The following is a 17869-nucleotide window of genomic DNA, read 5'->3' as shown; positions in this document are numbered from 1 at the left end:
TGTATCTCAAGCTGTTATCACACTTTATGTCCGAGCTTTTAATAACCGACACAGGTGTAGTTTATATTATATATGGTGTTGTCTCATTGTTAAAGGCAAAATATTAGACCGTTGGGTTTCCCGTTTGAATGGTTTACACTAGTTATTTTGGGGCCCTTAACAACTTGTTGTTCGGTGTGAGCCAAGGCTCCGTGTTGAAGGCCGTACATTGACCGATAATGGTTTACTTTTATAAATTGTTATTTGGATGGAGAGTTGTCTCATTGGCACTCACACCACATCTTCCTATATCTATTAAATTCACTTTATTTGAACTCTGGTGGATAGTCCTCTCGTTGGCATTCATATCATATCTCTTTATTTTTATATTTTGTTAAATTACAGAATTGCATCATCAGAGAATTATTCAAAATATATCATGAACTATACGCAGAATAATTGTTCTTGCGGACAAACTGTCCACCACCTGTGGTGTTCTTCCCATCATTATCAAGGTGATTTGAATATCTACAAAAAAAATTCTCCGCATCTAGTTTTTATTCCAATATTTCATTGTAAATCGCACGTCTATTTTGTAACCACATATAAGTACATACGAATTCTGAAAAACAACATTAAACATTGCAAACCATGAAAAAAACTTATTCGTGATACTCAAACGTTTTATTTTTGTTTTTTTGTTTTTTTGGTGTTTTTTTTAAGTTAAAGTTAATTTAAGAAAGGCACATTATCATGTCTCTATCCGTTAGTTTCCTTGTAGATGCACATAGCAAGGTACCGATAAACTATTTGGACTAGCTATTGCAATAATGGCAGATACAGTCGCCGCAACGCCACCTACGATGCCAATTAATATAATCTCTAAGCTGAAAACTCTCTGCCATAGAGGAATCAATCTGAAAGAGAAAACATGAACGTTTAGTATCAAATAGAATTTCAACCGGTATTCATGTGTCAATTCCTTGCTGCTGCAATTTTTTCCCCAGTCAAATTGTATGTCATTGATTGTTGCCTAACTTGACTTCGGATAATTTCGGTTATCATGGGCAAACGTCATAAAAGAGCAGGATTTATATTGTATTTAAAACAAAACAATACCTTAACTATTGTACCGCAGAAATGACCATCATTCAAGTTGTTCTCTAATATTACAATTAATATTAATACGGTAACTAGTTAAAAAGTTATAAAAAAAATGCGGTAACCATTAAACACAGCTTTATAAAAGAGCTGTGCATCTGCTATTGAATTCAAGAAATGTTTTGATATTTATATGAGTTTATTTGTATGAAATTTAATTCTGAAAGAGTACAAAACAATAAACGATTCTTAAACGAAGATCTCTATATATGTCTTTGTGGTTACTAATATCGATAGGTAGCTTTCTCTTGGACGTTTACTTCACATCACAGTTCTAAACCACAAAATTAGTGGAATCACATTACATGGCTTGACATGAGCATGCACCTGATGATATTCAGAGTTTATGAGATGATATTTTTTTTCGAACGTCAGTTACATGTTTAATACAAGTAATCAATAATTTGCCATATCGGATAATGCAAAATTTAATACTTCTCAGATAAAAGGTTAAATCAAAGTAAAATTTGTTTTAAAATATTTTAAATTTTACAGGACATTTACCATATTGACAGTTTATTAATAAAACAATTATATGTTCAGTTCTGTATGTATCTATGATAAGTTTATTCTTTCTTTTCCTGTCAACCGTGTGAGACCCTCGTGGTAGTAAAGGTCGTTAAACACCCCTTGAAACACTAGAAATTTATCCCGATTTCACAAATGTATTTTGTTCTGACTGTTTATTTTTAAACTTCTTTTCTAATGCTTACATTTCATGAGAATTTCTTGTATTATACAACAGAGCTCTTCGCACATCAACTGGAGTAATGGAATATTCTCGTCTACCAACGAATGCTGCGTCTTCTATTGGTGTACTGGTATGTTCTCTTATTTGCCATGACCCTGTGCTGTCTATACTTTCCAAGAGCGAATGTGATTCCGATTGTTTTTGTATGTCAGGTTTACTCGTTGTTATATTTATCCCAGCCACGTGATCATTCTTGCATAGTTTCGTATAAAATATGCACGGAAAGACATACGATAAAAGAGTTGTTGTCAAACCACCAACAAGTGATAGAATAGAACCAAAATGTGGAATAGACTCGGCAATGAACAACACTGAAATGACAATCAAAGGTCGCACTACACATCTTTTCCAGGTGAATGCTGTAATAAGATAAAGGAAAAAATTATTCGTTCTATTTGACTTTACGGTACCATAAATGCTATAATCATCCTTCACATCAAATGTATGGTAAATAATCACTGGAAAAAAATTGCATTTCCCTAATGAAGCTAGAATACTGCAAAGACTTCTGCTGTTTTTTCTTCTATTCATTTAATTTTCTATTTTCTGTTGCGTATAACCTAACAATGTATTTTAGCTAAGTTTGAATATATATTTTCATAAAAAGATTCAAAGATAAGAGTAATTTAGTGTCATAAAATATTTTTGAATAACTGCATGTGTACTAAACATAAATTTCATTTGAAGCTTTACATTGTTTTAAATTTGCGACAACAGTAGAAAGTAAAATCACAAAAATACTGAACTCCGAGGAAAATTCAAAAATGGAAAGTCCCTAACAAAGTTTACAGATGTTAAAGCCTTAAAAAAAACTAATAAGCTAAACTTATTATAGATAGCAAGACCAACATTTTATGTTTACGCCAGACATGCGTTTCGTCTACAAAAGACTCATCAGTGACGCTCGAATAAAAAAATGTTTAAAAGGCCAAATAAGGTACGAAGTTGAAGAGCATTGAGGACCAAAAGTTCCAAAAAGTGATGCCAAATACGGCTAAGGTAATCAAGAAAATTCTTAGTTTTTTTTAAAAATTCAAAGTTTTGTTTACAGTAAATTTATAATTATGAACATATCAATAACTGAAATCAACACAGAAGTTACATATCGATGTTAAAAAAATACATAGCAGTTACATGAACGTCAAAAGAAGCGAGACAAGGTGCGTCGACAGAGTAAGCGTATCCTGCGATGCACGAATAACCACCATATGAATCGAAAATAGGACACAATTAGTAGATTTTTAAGAAGATAAGACACAAACACATCTTATCAGTCAACCAATTCGTGATAATCAAACACACAATAAATATTTATGGTTTCGTATGTCAGTTTTAGTTTTGATTGTATTTCTAACAGTCACCACGTGTTCATCCCTCCGAAAAAATTATGGACGCCATCACGAGTTGGTTGACCGCTATGGAATATCTGTTTCACAGATGACGAGAGATATGTTCCAAATGTCGTATTTATAATCCCGTACCTCCCCCCCCCCCCCCCCCCCGAATGTGACTTACTTTATTCAACTTATCACCGGATTCACTGGCATGAACAGCATGACAGGTGTCACATGTGGAGCAGGATCTGCTTAGCTTTACGCAGCAGCCGATATCGTATTGAACAGTTTTAAGTTTTCTATGTTGTGTTTTGTGTACTGTTACTGTTGCTTCGAATTTTGTTCAATTTATCATTACATCATATACACCATGTTCCGTAAATATATGCACAATTGTTAATTTGATTGACTATGAGATAAACACACCTGTAGGAACACCAAGTTTGGCTTCTAACTGTTGACATACAGGGTTCATCAAGATAATAAAACCCAACAAAAGGTGTAACGTAACCAAAACCTCTACCGTATACGCACATGGACCAGCAGATACAGATTTTATTATGTTTTCATTGAGATTCTCTCCATACACCATGTATCCTACAACTGCTGTTGGCATATACATCATTAATACAACTGCAAATAGAAGATGTACACTTCACAAGATCACAATAAAAAAATTGGAACAAAAATAAAACAAAAGTGGCCATAATTTTTGCTAAAAACAGCAAGTTTTGAATGCTCAAAAAGGCAAAATTCAGGGCCTGTCGTACAAGTTTTTCAAGCGAGGTCGAGCTCACCAAACACCCTCGATTATATAAATGCGTCATAATTAGTATAACAAATTCCCTGCTCTGTTTTCAAGCAAATAAGATATTTTGATTAGTTTGTATTTTTCATCTTTAGGATTGTCATTATAGAAATTTAACCGATGTTAAGAATAATGTGCAACAAATCATCAAACAAACTTGTTAAAATTCATCCCTTCTTATGATAGATCGAACTTTCCCCCCCCCCCCCCCCCCCCGAAATTTGGGAACCACATTATTCAACGTCCACTAAAACCCAAAACTATACATGTTACGCACGTGGACAATCGAAAACAATGTTCATTGACAGAAACAAACAAGACCTAAAAGAGACTAAAGTGAATCAGACCGTTCTTAACCTAGGATGATGCTGTGGATAGATATTCGGTTCTGCGCCTTTTTATTTTCCTTAAACTGCACCGGATTATGCATCATAAAAGAGTGGATTTGTAAATGTCTCTTTTCTAACTGTACGTCATTAGAACATTTATACATCATCTGTGTTGTAAATTCTCAAGCACATAGCTTGACGAAATTGGAAATTGGAAATAAAAAACAGTTTAATTTGATATGGTTAGTGCCTTTTTCGATAGATCACCATTTAAGATCGAATTTGTTAATTTGGAGACAACAAAGCTTACAAATTTACTTGCATATCCAAGGAAAGCTGCTTTTTTGAAATCTTCCTTTTTCTTCATGTCATTTATTATTGTCGGTAGGACCGAATGACCACTGACCGCAAACACCATTGTTCCAAATGACGTAGAGAACTTAAGCGGGTCTGTAGTTGAATGGGAAACAGGCATGTTCTGGTCCCTGTCGTTTAGTGATTGGACAATTATCAAAATACACGCTACACCAGTGGTAAACGTAGCTCCTACCCCTATCGGCCTGTAACAAAACGATAAAAAAAAATGGTGTTAAGCGAAATAACTTTAAAGGGAAATCAATAACAAGTAACATATAGTGGAGATATATATTACTGACACAGTTTAGTATTTTACTTTTTCAGTATGTTTAGATTAATATAAACTTACATTTTGTGTTTGTATCCTCACATAGATATAGGAAGATAGTATGTTTATCGTCATAGTCTTTTACGTTTGGTTGAGGGATCATACATTTCGTTTTTAGCGTATATATTGTAAAAAGGAATCATAAATGATGTTTGCGAATAAACTTAAGAGAGCCTCTAATTTGTGTGTCACAGATGCCCCTTTCTTGATAAAATAATCTAATTGTTGCACCAAATATCATTTAATAATACTAAACATAAACACTGTTTTACCAGAAATCCTTTGGTGTTCCAAGACATATTAGTGGTGCTAGTACTCCGGCTAATATAATTAGCCAATAGCATAGCGATATATCTTCTGTCACTTTTGACAAAAGAGTCTCGATGTTTCCAGCAGCTAGCACCATATATACCACAGCACTGCCGTAGTTGTAGATGTTCATCACAACGTTCACAATGTTTCTAATAGGATAATAAAACAGATAACGAGAAATTATTCTTTTAAATATATGACTCTTAATTGTTAAATGACCAACACAAAAAATCAGGAATTACGAAGTCAAAGCTTTAATTTTTAGAAATTTACATGTGACGTCACTTTTTGTGGCGTTGACATTTTTCGTGTGACGCACAGTTCGTAATTCTAGTATGCCGTTTTCTAAAAATTGAACATATATCCGGATTAAGTTTGTAATGAAGTTATTTAATGTATTTTATAACAATTACAAGAATAAATAATATATAATTGTTGGTAATTGTGTAACTAATTGTATTATATAATAATGTCGGGATTTCTTCTGCTTCAACATTTTCAAACTGTGAAAAAATAAAAATATCCTGCGCATATAGTAGCTTAAAACTTAAGTCATATGAATGAACTAGGCGATTTACTATCTTTCACTTTCATATACGAATAGAAAGTAAAATATAGAAGTTAAACTACAAACGATAAGACATAAACCAATATCCAATCAGAATTACAAATAAAACATCAGAAAAAAATAAATACATGACTGTTGGATGTACATATATCGAGACACGCCTTATACCAATGCGAATTCACACACATCGAAACAGTCATATTCGGTACTTAAAAGATCAGACTACGTAGATGGCAAACCACAATCTAAAACGTGTTTAAAATGTCCTTAGTTAGTTTAGACACAGACACATCGTATTGATCCACCAATTCGTGACGGTGAACATAAATTTACGGAGTGTCTTATTTAATCTTTCTTCTCACAACTTTGTTTGAGCAGTTCCTGCGTAGGGAACCCTCTCTTGTACAATGTATATGAAGTCTGTCCTGAGTGTTCTTGCATTTAGTTGTAATAAATTCCTGTCATGTACATTGAATGTTGTCATTTAAGCGGTATTTTTAATATTGCCATCATGCACGAGGTTTGGCTAGTCATTAAACAAGGTTCAACCCAAAAATTTTCTTTGAATGTCCTGCACCAAGTCAGCAATATGGCAGTTATTTTCAGTTTGTTTCTATGTATGCTGAATTTGTGTTGTGGCTTTTATTACACTTCAATGTTTATGTTGATCCGTTGTTATCTTCTTATATTTTATATATAGTTGTTTACCTTAGTACTAGTTTGTAACCCAGATTTGTTTACTCTCAATCGATTTATGACTTTTGAATAACGGTATACTACTGTGGCCTTTATTGATATGTCCTCGACCTTAATATTTTAAAATAATTTCTTTGTAAATTTTAGTAAATAAATCATTTCCATGGAGTACTATTCCATGATGGACAAATAAAAAATAATGACCCCATACTTAGAAATAAGACTATTTGGTCCAATAGCCTCTAGTTTGTTGCAATTACTGGCAAACAAAAATTGGAAATGATATTCTTCATACCCTCGAACGACATATCATCAATATGCAGACGCTGTTTGAATGTTGCTTATAAACATGGTATATCTTTCAGATGTATGCATATCTCGGTTTGAGATGAGTACATCTTATTGAAGAATCTGTGAATGTTACACTACCCATTAATTACATGTAGCTATCTGTAATATATGATTTATTTAAAATTTACCTAAATGATAATACATTACCTTCCTTTTCTTCCATATGCTATCTCTCCAATTACTGGATACGGATCTGGCACATGTGACCGATATTCTGGATACCTTTCTTGAATGATTACCCACGATTCGCCAATTAATGTGGCAGTGTAGGTAGAAAATATTCCAAAGACAATAATCAAAATGAACCCAATCCAACCTGTAAAACAGTACATTGGATTTCATTTTGTAAACAGAAAAATAGTATGAACGATACAAATTATTGTAAAACAATTAAAATAGAAGAAAAAACCTCCGAAATTTAGACAAATTGTCCAAAGACTTCGTAAGCTTATAATTAACAAATATCTATATATAGAAATAACGAGATTGGTAGTGTAGACAATAGGATAACTATTCACTAGAAACCAACTGAGAAGAATTAAGGAATTATAGTTCGTTTTTATTACTTTTCTTTTAAAATATAACTGATTAGACTTTTGAAAATAAATTACATTGATTACAGTTGAAAACAAACTATTCTTTGCTGATTAAAATTGTCTAGGGTTAACATGGTTAACAGTATACGCTAACTAAGTGTTCTGGTTGACTATTCACGGAATGACTAGATAAAATGAAATGCTATTTAAAATTTCCAAAAAAATCCCTTACATTGGTATACAATAATGCATTACCTGTATCTTCAACAGCTTTTGGTAGAGCCAATACACCACCACCAGCTATGTTGCCTACTATAAAAACAGACGTCGTCCATACAGTCAGGCCATGGTTATTATTCTGCAAAATTATAGACTCCATTCTAACGTGATGGTCCGTATATATGCTATCATATGAAACAACACGATTGGTACCATGGTGTATATGATTCCGTATACACTTATCTCAGTAACACAATTGGCAAATTATTCAATGAATATACTTCACCTCTCATTGACAAAAACTTTTATTTTTCAAGTTGAGTTATTCAAAATCTGAAGTATGGGAAATAATTGTTGTATTCATTTCCCTATTTGCTGAAAAAACTGTGAACATGAATATTGATGAAATGTAAAAACAGTTTTTTATTGCATTACTAGTATAATTTCCTTTTTGTTTTGTTGGTGATTTTCCGGGTTATCTCAGACAGTTTAAAGTGACTAAAAGTTTTCTTTTACCTCTTGTATCAATGTCCACTGTTCCATTTCTTTTTATCTATCTAATAAAATGAAAAAAAGTCAATTATTGCCCCAAAAAAATATAAAGTGCTATCATGCCTGTCATATCTTATAAACGTTTTTCTCGTATTTATTCCAACAATTAATACATTCAACACACTGTATTGATGATCAGAAACAACTTAAATTCATATTCTTTTTAAAGACAAATTCAAAGATCCAACACCACCAGGGAAAATTTGTATCAGAAAATATTTTTTAGCCGCGGCGTTGTCAGTTTTTTTAAGACTTACGAGTTTGAATGCTTGTGTAATACGTGCAAAATGGAAAGAATCATTTTGTTTATACATTTTTTAGGAAACATTCATTTTAGTATACCGTTGTTCAAACGTTTATAATCGATTGAGAGAAATCAAATCCGGGTTACAAAATGAAATCGAAGGTACATCAACTATAAGAGAACTTTCTTCATTAGTCTAAGTAGGGACAATATCAGTTGAAAGGCCAAAATCGATACAAAATTATAGAGCATTAAAACACAAAAATTCCAAAAAGTTGTGTACTAAACGACTAAATAATATAATTAGTATTTGGGTGTTTGGACAGTGTTCATATCAATTAACATTTCTTACCCAACATAAACAATTTAGAAAAATACTTACTATATATATTCTATTGCACTATGGTTGAGAATACGACAATCAGTCATGATAGTGTAACTGCACTGTCATTTCTATAAATCAGTTTACACAATATTACATATTTAAATTTACACAACAATTTTATCAGAATAAACAATATGAGATACTGTTTATCAGGTTATATTCACGTCGGGATGTGTTTGTATGTTAAGGTCGTTAAAGGGACAAATGAATCGTCGCCGCATTCGTTAAGTGCCTATTTTTTGGCTTTCAACAATGAATGCATTTACATAGGCAATGAAAAAGTATAGCAAACGATCGAACTTCAAATTTATTCACAGGAAGTCCATAAAAACTAACAGAAATTGAAAATAAACAAGTGAAAAAAAATAGCCATATTCCTGACTTGGTACAGCCATTTTTTCAAAGAAAATGGTGAGTTGAACCTGGTATTATTGACTACTAAACCTACAACTGATTAAAGTTTCGTCTTTTGGTCTTTGTTGAAAAAATATCTCATTCGCTATCATAATTACATTTTCTTATTTTTCTTTTGTTTGTCTTTTCGTAGTTCTCAATAGGACACAGACGACACAAAATAAGTACAACATACATTCTAATGCAACATTGATTGTAGCTTTCACTTTGATTGGATAACGCCACTAATTTGCATTGCATCAATTCACAATTGATACTATGAAAATGTACGGGATAGCGCAGACGACGTTTGTAAAATTTAATTAATAAAAAGACAAACAGTTTCAAATTTGTATCGCTCTGAACATAGTGCTAAATTAAAAAGCATTACAATGTCTTTGTATTACAGCAAATTATAGTCAGTATGTAGCTAATGGTAATATCTTTGTTTAGCTTGATTGTTAGCTGAACCGTGAAGTCATTGTTAGGCAAGGTAAACTTCCCTCCTTTTAAATAGCTTAGTCCTACAAAGAGATAGATATTTTATCTGTTGGTCTAGTCTACTTTTAAAGGAGGCAAGTTTACCTTACATGACAATGACTTCGCGGTTCAGCTAACAAGCAAGCTAACCAAAGATATTACCATTAGCTACATACTGATTGAAATGTGCTGTAATTGGGTACGTTCGAAAATGTTGGTCTTGATTTACGTTCACCAGAAATACTAACAACCAAAACGTTTTAAACCAAGAATGGGGCTAATACAATTTACGCGTCCATCTAATGATGGATCCTTCATTTATAATAATTTGAGAATTTTGGTAGTAAAGAAATTTTATTTTGGTTATTGTTAAATCAAAGATACAATTATGGATGTAATAAATGTGTGATGCGTATGAATTTCTGTAAATATAGTCCAGCGGTTAAATCCAAAATATTGGCACAATGAATCGCTTATGGTTAAAGCATGAAACTTTGCACAGCGTTATTTTTTATGCTCATAAACATTTTTGGATATGGAGCCATCTAAAAAACAAAGACCAGAATGGCTGAAAAAATCAAAATGGTCGCCAATAGTCAAGAGGCTAAGTCCTGTATAGTGGTATGATTAATGACTTTATGGTAAAAGAATAATCTGTGGACAGCGTTACTTTTGATGATTATAATTATTTTTAGATATGAAACCTTATGGCCGCCAAATTAAAAATGGCCACCATAAGTTAATAGGATAAGTCCTATATATTTGGTATGATTGCTTTCTTTTTAACCAGAGAGAAATGCGAATCTTCCACTATCTGTAATGAAATTCAGCGAACCTAATATATATTCCATTAGTGAAAGAAAAACTATCAATTGATATTTTTTCATTCCCAGTTGCATTAAAAGTGGAAGTCAAATACATGTAGCTCCAATGAGTTGCGGAAAATTCAAGTGTTCTGGCTAAGTTAAGGCTAAGTTGGGACAAACATTTCCTGGTCTGCCTATCATGCCAAATTGAAATAAACTACCAGTACTGTCTCATCTATCCCTGTTTTACGAGCAAGCTTAATTTGTTGCATTGATACGACATTCATTGAACTTATTTGTAGCGTTGTAAGAAAACGCTTTTTGTTGCTTTTGTCCAATAAATTTTCGCAGTGAGTAAAACATATGCAATAGAACTGGCTCTATATGCATGATGAGAAGTTTGCCATGATGTTCTACGGCCTATAAATAGACACAGCTCGATGCAAAACATTTGGAATCTGGCTTGACGATAGTAAATGCCAAACTTACATCACTCAGTACAGAAGATTCATTCCTGTAGGCGTCTCATGTTACAAACACACGTAGAAAAGTTATAGCATATACACTTTACCGTTTATTATGACGCGGAATTAGGGTCATAAATATCGAATTTAGAATTTGCTTAAATCATTTTAGTATATGCTATATTATAATTCAGCATATGCTGAAAGGTTTTTAGCATAGTTTAATTCATTTTAGCATAAGCTAAATTCACTTTAGCATAAGCTGAATTCATTTTGGTATAAGCTAAAATCAATTTAGCATATGCTGAATTGTTTAGCTTATACAGAAATGTTGGCGGGGAATCAAGGTCATAAATATTAAACTTCGAACATATAATCATATATACCAAGTTTATTTAAGCATATTATACTTAATTCATTTAAAGTCATAAGAAACCTCAAATTAAAAAAAAATATGCATATTTTTTTATAACTAAATGGATAGTTTTCACTATACAACTTATGTACATATACTTTTTTTCTGAGAAAGATTCTTTAATTTGTCCACATTTAGAAGAAGTTTACTAATTTTTTATTGCTTGCTTCCAGGAAGCAATTCGCTGACATATTTTCCGTATGCATAGTGACCTGAGCGTAATCCTCCTAGTAAAAATCCGGTGATCGCAATACGCATGGATCTGTCATTAAAATAAACAATTATCTGATTGTACATGTTAAAACATGTGCTCAATACCCATGCTTTTTGTTATTTGTTTACTATAAGGTGACAATCGGTAGACTTCGGCTTTAAAACACGGCATTTAATGAGCAGCCATATTTGTTAAATCATAACAGACAGAGAGAAAAAACAAATGACGAATATACGATATATTTGCGTAAAAAAAAGAAAAAAAATCGTGCTCAGAGGACTAAGTTTATGATTACACATGCATTGGTTCAAGAATTGGATAAACATTATTTTTCACCACTCACTCGTTTCAAATAACTTTAAGCAAATATTTAATGAATTTAGCTTATGCTAACATGATTTAAGCTTATGCTAAAATGAATTTAGCTTATGCTAAAATGAATTTAGCTTATGCTAAAATGAATTTAGCTTATGCTAAAATGAATTTAGCTTATGCTAAAATGAATTTAGCTTATGCTAAAATGAATTGAGCTGATTCCAAAATTGAATTTAGCTTATGCTAAAATGATTTGAGCTTATGCTAGCTTATGCTTAACTAATTGTGTTATCCAATCAAAATCTCGCTTTTTTACTACTTTCATTATTTTACTCTGGTATAAATAAATAACCACTTTTCTCAAATTAATAAAGTTCTATTTTTCACAACACATGTACATCTATGGTATTAAATCAAACTGATATACAATTCAATTACGGACATGCAGTCCGCATAAACACATAACCCAATAATTTTTCAAGGAGTGATGACACTCTTAAAAGTATGCCAACTTGACAAAGCGTCTTGCCATTACCAAACTGACATATAAAATCCCCCTGAACAAATAAACATATGGTTGTATATATACTTAATATAAGGAACTCTCAGATGCATTGGTACAAAATATTTAAATCCAAATGAAGTGGGAATATAAAAGTTTTTCTGATACAGTGAATGAATTAAAAAATGTATATTAACACGGAATGCAAAAGCAATTGTCAATACATGTATTTCTCCGACACGAGATGCACTACTACAACATGCAAAACATGTAGCTTCCAACGATAGTTTTATGTGTGGGTAATTGGTTTGTCGCAAATCTTGGTATGCCATCACCATATTTATTTGGTTGGCAACCACTTGATTGTTTATGAATAGCATTCTTGTCAGGGTTTGCAGAAGCTGCAAATTCATGTCAAGAGCTCATCCAATGTGGATGAACGAAAGGATGTGTCGAGGGACATGTGAATGCTTGAAAGCAGCATTAAAATGCAAAGTATTTATAATGTAACTGCTCACCGGACTGGGAGAATCTGAGACTATACTAAATTTTGATTATCCTGCATTTAGATCTTTTTTTATTAATAGATATATAATTTTTAGAGCTGTGATGCTAAATAGATACTTTAGGTACCCGGTACTATTCTTCTTTTCGCGCAGACTTTGAAAAGAGAAATACTCTCTATAGGGTTCACTGCTAGATTTTCGAAGTCACGAAGCTATTTACTTTAACTGTGTAAAGTAAGTACATGCGACAAATGTAATTTGGGTCGATGTCACTGCTGGTGGAGATTTATTTCCCCGAGGGTATCACCAGCCCAGTAGTCAGCACTTCTGTGTTGAAATGAGTTATCATTGATATGTTCATAATTATAAATTAACTGTTAACAAAACTTCGAATTTTTTGAAAAAAACTAAGGCTTTTCTACCTCAGGAATAGATAACCTAAGCTGTATTTTGCAAAACTTTTAGTAATTTTTGGTCCTAAATGCTGTTTAACTCCGTACTTTATTTGGCCTTTTGTAACATTTTTGATTCGAGCGTCACTGATGAGTCTTTTGTAGACGAAACTATTAAATTTTATTCCTGGTATCTATGATGAGTTTATTTGTATCACTAATATTTGATTTAGGTTCCCTTGTTCTTTTATCAATGTTTGTCTATGGCCACTATTTTGATGAACCTAGATGTGGTTATTTTTAGTACAAATTAAAAATATTTCTTAATTTTGTATATTGTTTATACCATCAGATAAGTTATAACACTGGTACGACAATTTGACTTACATGGCAAATAATAGACATTTATTAATAACATTTAATCATTCAGCATTAAATCAATTTAATAAATTGAGAGTATCGTCTGTTAATCTTGAGTTAACTTTTCTTCAATTTTGACAGACTTAATCGTCTTTTGTTCACGGATTTAGCTATACTTTTTGAACCTCTTGGATTAAAGCTTTTCATCTTTTATATAAGTTTTGGATTTCAAATATTTTGGCCACGAGCATCACTGAAGAGACATGTATTGTCGAAATGCGCATCTGGTGCAAAAAATTGGTACCGTTAATTTATTGTTAACCTTTTTCATAAGCGGTTTTCCCGCTTTTATTTGGTATAAAATTAAATGCTTTTCATGATGTGGTCATTGCGTGATTTGAACTCTGAAGGAACACAAAAACCCACCCTATCCCACCCTTTAGAATATTGTTTCTGCTGTTTGTTGTTTATTTTCAGATATTGCCAAAAGAAGCGTCATGGATTGGACCGAATGTTTACTGAATACATAGTTTTACTGAAGGGCTGAATTTATCACAGTTGGCGTCTGGTAGCCCAGTTGCCATTTGGAGAAAACATGATGGTTGCCCTTCAATGATTGTATCTTGGACATTAATGAGAAATTATCGATGAATGCAAATTCGTTGGCCGGTTGATACATAGTTGAACTGTCCTAATAAATCCATGACAAAAAATTGCCAAAATTCAAACTTACTTTTTGTTGTTTTTTATTATGATCATATATTAGTTTGTCTTACAATTTGTTCACATTTGTATAACGAAGATAATCTGGAGTCGTTGGAAATATTACGAGGGATGTCAACGAATTAGGGTTATCTTTTATCTGGTACCGTATATCGTATTCATAAATTGACTTCTGTTTTGTTTTCTTTCGAATATTTAATAATAACCATCAGTATTTTATCTCACACAATTTCGAAATTTCACTTAGTATTTTGTTGATATATGTTCAAATTCACATATGTATACTGGGCCTATAGAATGATGAAATGTTAAAAGAAACCGGTTAGTATTTTTTTAAGCGCATCACCCAAGGATATTTAGTTACTTCCTTATCGATATCGGAGACATGTATGATACGGATAAGTTGTCCAGTAGGAGTTAACTGATGGATGTTGTTTGAGTTTAATCCTATGGCGTATATATTCCCGTCTTCATCAATCTCCTGATTATACAGACTGGTAAATTCACTGTGATTGTATTTAAACTTTTTTCCGACAGCCGATTCAAATTTAATGGAATTATTGTTATTCATATAACTGTAATTCATTTTTCTTGTAGCAAGTAACAAATCTTGTATCTGCACCTGTTGATAATTCTTTTACTTTAGCACCAGTTTAAGCATTTAGCCAATGCATGGTATTTCTGTTAGCAGTTATGTACTAATCTTCCACCAAACAAAATCCCCACGTAGGAACATTGGTATATAATGTCTTTTTAAATTAACGGATAAATGTTAATTAAATAAATCTTATGTGCATTAGAAGACACGGATACAGATTGATCATTCACCTTGGTGATATCAGTCGGGGGGAGGGGGAATTCGAAATGTTCAATACGTCTGTTTGTTTCCCGTTGTTGTCACGACCCTGTTCTTATCATAGTCGGTTATAATGATGTCGTTGTTAAAAAAATATCCCACTGATGAAATTACCTCTAATGTCAATTTTGAACAACACTTTTATCTTTCCAGTATGAAAATTCACAGTCTTTAATCCAGGAAGAGAGGGCCTATTTTCATTGGTCTGTAAGTGACCGAAACAAACAGTATCAGGAATCATATCTGTAGCTTCGAACCTAAAAGAGATGTCCCGTTTTCCTTGTATAATGCTAGAAAATCATTTTCGATGTTTGGCATTTTACTGGAAATCTCCTCCATATTGACCAAGCACTGTATTTCCGATCCTTGCAATAAGCAAGCCTCAAATAAATTTTTCCAAATATCAAAAGTACTCTTCAAGGATCTCAATTCATATGACTCTTCGCTTAATTTTAGAACATTGTTTTTTTGTACTATTTACTTCTTCTCTTAATTTGTTTTTATGTTCAACTATTTTTTTAATAAGTTTTTCACGAAGTTCGAAATGTCTACAAGAACAGTATCTATCTATTTTTCGAAATGTGTCGTTTTTTGTTCACGGGTTTTAATTATTTCTTCCAGTATTTTGCTTGTTTCTTTCAAATTTTTCACCGGCTACAGCTTTATCTATTGTTACGACCTGTTCACATTTTCTATGGTGTACAGTATCACAAACAGTACAACATGGTCTGGAGTGATCCTTGCAGTAAACTTCGATCGTCTTGTCTGGATGTTCATCGCAAGCAACAAACGAACAAATGTTTGACGATGACGCATCCTCATTTATTTCTTTAATGGATAATATTTTGTGGTTTCGGGTGATTTTATATTTTTTATGATGAATTTCACAAGTATCACAATATGCTTCTTCAAAAATGGTGCACCATGATTTTGCTTTTTGTAAAATGCTTTCTCTGCTACAAGTATCACACAATTTCTTGGCATTATGCATTGCTCTCCGATCAATCATCGAAAATGATTTCCCGGTAAAGTTATAGACCATGTCTCGGGGTTTTCTGTACTGCCTCCAATCGGCACGTGTCGACGACATACTGGGCATTTGAACCCCTTTTGTTTTTCTTTCTTCACAGTTGAAACAATATACGTATTTTTATACAGGTCTCACAGAATGTATGCAGGCATGGTACATTTTCTGGCTGTTTAAATGTTTCAAGACAAATAGAACACGTTAATAAATCAACAAAAGTTTCATTCATATGTTCTTCCTTTACATCTCATGAAGTCGCCATTTTGTCCTTGTTGTTAAACTTCCTTTTTCATTTATAAATAGCGAGATAAATATAGACTACCGACTACTTAGCATTGTTTACTTATTCTCTATTTAATCTGCAACGATAACATTAGTTTTACAGGTAGTATTCATAACTATTTTGATTTTATCTGGTCTAATTATTAATGTATGTGCCTGTCCCAAGTCAGGAGCCTGTAATTCAGTGGTTGTCGTTTGTTTATGTGTAACATATTTGTTTTTCGTTAATTTTTTTTACATAAATAAGGCCGTTAGTTTTCTCGTTTGAATTGTTTTACATTGTGTAATCGGGGCCTTTTATAGCTGACTATGCGGTATGGGCTTTGCTCATCGTTTAAGGCCGTACGGTGACCTATAGTTGTTAATGTCTGTGTCATTTTGGTCTTTTGTGGATAGCTGTCTCATTGTCACATGTGTCAATCATACCATATCTTCTTTTTTATAATTGTCAAAAACTGCACATTTGCTTATAAACTTGAACACGTCTATATAAGTGTATTTACAAACAATACTAGAATGATAAAAATTTAAGGTTTGAAGATACACTTGTTACGACTTCATAGTAACTTGATAAATCTTTATTTTATCTTATGAAGGGAAGGTCAATCATTTATGCCATGTGACTAATATTCATGCTTATCGTTCTAAGGTGTTGATCAGCTTACACAAAGTTAAAAATATAACGTTGAGTCATCAGAACAAATAGTCTTATCCAAGAGCATTCAAAGTGTACAGGTGAATGTCTGGCAGCTGCATGTTTTACACAATGTGTTTTTTCTTTCTTCTGAAAATGATATAAGCCGGTAAAAGTCAATTGTGTAATATATTGTACAGGTCTGTGGCCGAAGACGTGTTCAATGATTTACAATGGACTGTTAGAGGCTTATACTAGTATCCTAGAAAAAAAATAATCTGGGTAATAAACTAAAACTGAGGAAAACGCATCACATATAAGAGGAGAACAGAGACACAACAGAAATACAACATTTAAATGTTACACACACAGAAATGAACTATTTTAATATAACAGTGGCCATTTTCCTGATTGAAAGACTATGATGCCCTGTAGATGACTATTTTCTTTTTAGTCTGATGTGTCATAAACGTATACCGGCCATATGATCATTCCATTCATATACTCTCAGTTAGTGATATACATCAAATTTCAAAAAAAAAAATTCTTAAAATTAATACAAATATTTCTAAAACTTGTAAAAATTCATT

The 17869-nt window shown here is 32.4% G+C and overlaps 1 protein-coding gene across 1 annotated transcript; it reads right to left on the bottom strand.

The window, feature by feature from the left end:
• Nucleotides 1-729: 729 nt before the first annotated feature.
• On the bottom strand, nt 730-7889 carry LOC134686672 (uncharacterized). Its single transcript, XM_063546346.1, has 7 exons — nt 7766-7889; nt 7122-7290; nt 5320-5508; nt 4681-4922; nt 3652-3858; nt 1854-2250; nt 730-896 (listed from the first exon to the last, which is right to left on the bottom strand). Exons 1-7 carry the CDS (start codon nt 7887-7889, stop codon nt 746-748), a joined length of 1479 nt encoding a protein of 492 aa, XP_063402416.1. The 3' UTR covers nt 730-745.
• Between the last annotated feature and the right edge of the window lie 9980 nt (nt 7890-17869).

Source organism: Mytilus trossulus, chromosome 10, assembly GCF_036588685.1.
Source record: "Mytilus trossulus isolate FHL-02 chromosome 10, PNRI_Mtr1.1.1.hap1, whole genome shotgun sequence".
NCBI lineage: Eukaryota > Metazoa > Mollusca > Bivalvia > Mytilida > Mytilidae > Mytilus > Mytilus trossulus.
Note: the sequence above shows the minus strand (reverse complement) of the source record. Positions and strands in the feature narration are given on the sequence as shown.

Excerpts from the sequence above, each read along its gene's own strand:
- LOC134686672 (XM_063546346.1), bottom strand. The coding sequence starts at position 7,889 with ATGGAGTCTATAATTTTGCAGAATAATAACCATGGCCTGACTGTATGG. Across the intron at positions 4,923-5,319 it reads GGAACACCAAAGGATTTCTG|GCCGATAGGGGTAGGAGCTA; the intron begins GTAAAACAGTGT and ends GTTTTGTTACAG. Across the intron at positions 2,251-3,651 it reads CAAACTTGGTGTTCCTACAG|CATTCACCTGGAAAAGATGT; the intron begins GTGTGTTTATCT and ends ATCTTATTACAG.